We start from the raw sequence: 3847 nt of genomic DNA, 5'->3' as shown, positions 1-3847 counted from the left end.
AAGATCTTTCGCTGTCTATAGCCGGGTACCCATTCCCACCTGGGTGAAGTGAGGAAAATTCGTGTAAAGTGCCTTTCCCAAGGACACAACGTCGGGTCCCTTACCGGATTCGAACCCACGACCTTACGGTTACGAGTCCGAGAGCCTAACCACTAGACCACCGACGCCACAATGATGTCATTGTTTCCTCAGTATGATATGAAAATGAGTAGTGTTCAGTCTAAAAATATGAGTAATGTCCAATGTTTTAAAGTGTTGTCCGCCTCAAGTAAATGCGTTTTCCGTATATGTATGAAATATCCAACTGGTACGTCATCGTGATCATGAAGCTGTTGTTGTATACATTTCTTTGTTTTCGCCCGTTCTGTTCCATCTCATGTCTCTTGACCCATCGTCCTGGAATTGAAATTGTAAAGGTTTTTCGCCTCCATCGACTCAACTTTGATCATTTGGGAGGTAGGCTGCTTCCACTTAGCCTGTAACGATCTATACGAGGTGATTGGTATTAAACATCCCATCAGACTGATGAAGATACAGTCAAATAATTTTTTTATATACTCCTCTTAGCGGTCTGCCCAAGGAAATCACCTGTACAAACAACGACCTCCCCCTCCCCCTTACGTTTAAAAAAATAATATTATAATGGCATTATCATGATTGTCCATGAGATACACCTGTCTAAGATAACCTCTTTTCTCCTCGGCAATGTGTAGCCGTATTGGTTAATTTCGACTGTACTTGATAAAAAACCATCCCCTCACGAGATTTGAACCGACGCTTTCTGGGCACTACGGTGAAGAGCTCAACCCCTACACATCCGACACTGGTCCAGTGTCCTGGTCTTGGGGAAAGGTCAAAGGTCCCTGGAACATTAGACTCCTCTGTAGAGGCACCGGGAGTCCCGTGTCCTTGATCTTGTCCTTGCGGTCGGGTCCGAACCCGAGACTCGTGGACACTTGAACGAACGCGGAGAGGAAGAGCGAGCAGGGTACGGGCGACTGGAGGTCGTGGAGAGCGAAGAGATTCGAGAGGTTGGGAGGAACGCCGCCTTTGTAGTACTTAAACTCGTTGAGGAGCTGGATGATCTTATAGTCTCTGGCCGTCTCTTTGAGGTCCCATGTTCTCAGAAATCCTCGGGAGATGAAGAAGGACGCGATGTTGAGCGCGCCGTAGCGGAGAGCGACGTAGAGAGGAGTCACCGGGTGCGTGACCCCGCGGTCTTGCTGCAGACGTCGGCATGGCATTAGCACCGGCATCGCGCCGCAGTCGACCATCGTCTTCACCACGCGCTCGGACATCAGCACGGCTTGATGGAGTTCGAATCCCGCGACAGCTCCGCGCGCCATGAGAAGCTCGATGGACCGTACCTCTTGCCGGATCACGGCGAGGTAGAGCGCTGAAGTCCCTGCTGAGTTGAGGGCGTTCAACTCCGCGCCCGCCTCGATCAGCGTCTCCATGATGTCTACGTCACCGTTTTTGGCGGTGACCATTAATGGCGTCTGGCCGAACTTGTCTCTGCAGTCTACACATGCGTCGTGCTCGATAAGGGAACTTACGATGTCTTTTCGAGTCTTCGGATTCTGGTTCCGGCTATTGGATGATGATGATGATGAAGAGTTTGGAATGTTGGCGGCTGAGGATTCTACGAGCAAAGAGTTTTGGTTCCCGACGGCTAAATGAAGAACGTGTATCTGAGTGTTTTTCACACAACTGTTAACGTCTGCTCCTTTCTCCAGCAGCAGACGAACGATCTCCGATTTCCCGCCTTCCACAGCGATCACTAACGGCGAGTCCATCTTAACGAATCCGAACTCGTACCCGAGATTCGTGTTTCCTCCGTAATCGATATCGTCGACGAGGCTCACGAGTAGTCGCACCGATTCCACGTTACCCGAACGCACAGCGTATATAAGCGCCGTATCGCCGAATATTGTCTTAGCGTTTACGTCCGCTCCGTGCTGAATTAGACACGCCACGGCCTCGCTGCAGTTGACGGCTGCTACCATGAGGGGGGTCACGCCCCTCGTCTTGGGCGCGTTCACTTCGGTGCCGGCCTCCACGAGGATCTGCACACATTCTGATGACGTCATGGCGGCCATGTGTAGCGCCGTCTCCCCTTCCGGCGTCTTGTGGTTGACGTCTACACCGCGGGATATGAGCCACCTCACGCTCCCCGTGGCTCCCCTAGCCACTGCCACGAACAACGCCGTCTCCCCGAACATGTCTTCCATGTCCAGATCGGCTCCGGCTGACGACAGAATCTCCAGGGCGTCCGTTGAGTCGTACTCGGCGGCCAGAAACAGCGCGGTCTGGGCGTAAAACAGTCGCTCGTCAAACACGACTTGGTCCACGAGCAGCTTGTTGAAGAGCGCGGCTTTCACGCCCTGTTCCGCTTCCATTAGGCTCACGTGTTTGGCGCTCACCCCCGTAGGTGGGCTGTTCTGGGAGTACATCCCTGACCTTGGGGGGTCAAGGTCCTCTGAGAAGCAGTCCTCGAGGTCACGGAGGTCAAACTCCCGGCCACCTGCTGGACTGCCCGACGGGGTCAGGGCATCGGGTTTGAACCGGAGCATTGTGCTGACTTGTACGTTCCGACAAAGCGATGAGAAAAGTTTTCAGCCTCACAGTGGGAACAGACCAGAAATGGATGTTGTGTTGAAATAGTATAGATTTAACGCCCCTATCAACACTGATATGTTATTAAAGAGGCGGGACCTCTGAATTTAACGTCCATCTCCGAAAAGACCGAGTCAAATGGGAAGTTCGAGTAAAGTGCCTTTCCCAAGGACACAACGTAGGGAACAGGCCAGCCAGAAGGAACGATCACCAAAACATTAACTATATCGTCCTATCGGAAACAGCATCACATCATCCATATCCCAATACCAGGCAGTCGGTAGTAACATCAGTCACAGAAATTTAACTGTGCATTTCTGTTGGCCATCTCCCGTCCTGCAGCTACCTCATCCTCCATTGAGTTCTGTTATAAATGACAAAGTTTAATACCCCTCACTCATGCAAAACAAGCATGAGGAAGCGAAACTTGTAAAGAGCTGGGGGTCACGGGGTCACTCAATGTGATCGTTTGTCTTCCATCAAGCTCATTTCAGCTCAGATTCTGTGGATAAAAAAACAACAACAATTAATGTTCAAAAATAAAATAATAAACGTCTGATCTGAAGTTATTTTCTTTTTCAAGAAATTATATGGAATTCTATTTCCCCCCAAACACTGCATTCAGGTGGGGAAATTTAAGAAAGCAAAACATCCGATTTAGGATTGTTGGAGCAATGAAGCACGTATAAAGGGCCTCGTTGATGGAGAGTCATATATTTATTGACAGACAGACAGACAGACAGACAAACAGACAGACAGACAGACAGACAGACAGACAGACAGACAGACAGACAGACAGACAGACAGACAAACAGGGAGAGAGAGAAAGAAAGAAAGAGAGAGAGAAAGTAAGAGAGACAGAGAAAGAGAGAGAAAGAGAGAGAGAGAATAAGAGAGAGAATGAGAGAGTGAGTGAGAGAGAGAGAAAGACAGAGAGAGAGAGAGAGAGAAAGAGAGAGAGAGAGAAAGAGAGAGAGGGAGAGGGAGAGAGATTATGAAAAGAAACAAAAACAACAAAGGGATAATGCAATTATTTACTGCGAGAAATGTGAGAATGGAGATAGGGAAAACAAAAGAAAGGAAGGGGAGGGAAATGAGAGAAAGGAAAAGAAGGTAAAAAAAAAAGGTGTGGGGGGGGGGGGTCTTGGGAAAGATGGAAGAAGATGACAAGGGGGAAGGGAGGAGAGGAGGGGTGGTCATTTTTGGCCAGATTTTAACTGACGTCATTTGT

At 49.4% G+C, this 3847-nt stretch overlaps 1 protein-coding gene across 1 annotated transcript in view; it reads right to left on the bottom strand.

Moving 5' to 3' along the window:
* Positions 1-108: 108 nt before the first annotated feature.
* Positions 109-3847, bottom strand: part of LOC101863286 (putative ankyrin repeat protein RF_0381) — a 16165-nt gene continuing 12426 nt past the window's right edge. Inside the window, exon 2 of the mRNA XM_013086144.2 lies at positions 109-3118. Coding sequence (XP_012941598.1) covers positions 810-2573 — 1764 coding nt within the window. The 5' untranslated portion in view covers positions 2574-3118 and the 3' untranslated portion in view covers positions 109-809. The remainder of the gene's footprint in view (positions 3119-3847) is intronic.

Source organism: Aplysia californica, unplaced genomic scaffold, assembly GCF_000002075.1.
Source record: "Aplysia californica isolate F4 #8 unplaced genomic scaffold, AplCal3.0 scaffold00439, whole genome shotgun sequence".
NCBI lineage: Eukaryota > Metazoa > Mollusca > Gastropoda > Aplysiida > Aplysiidae > Aplysia > Aplysia californica.
This window is presented reverse-complemented; position numbering and strand designations above follow the sequence as displayed.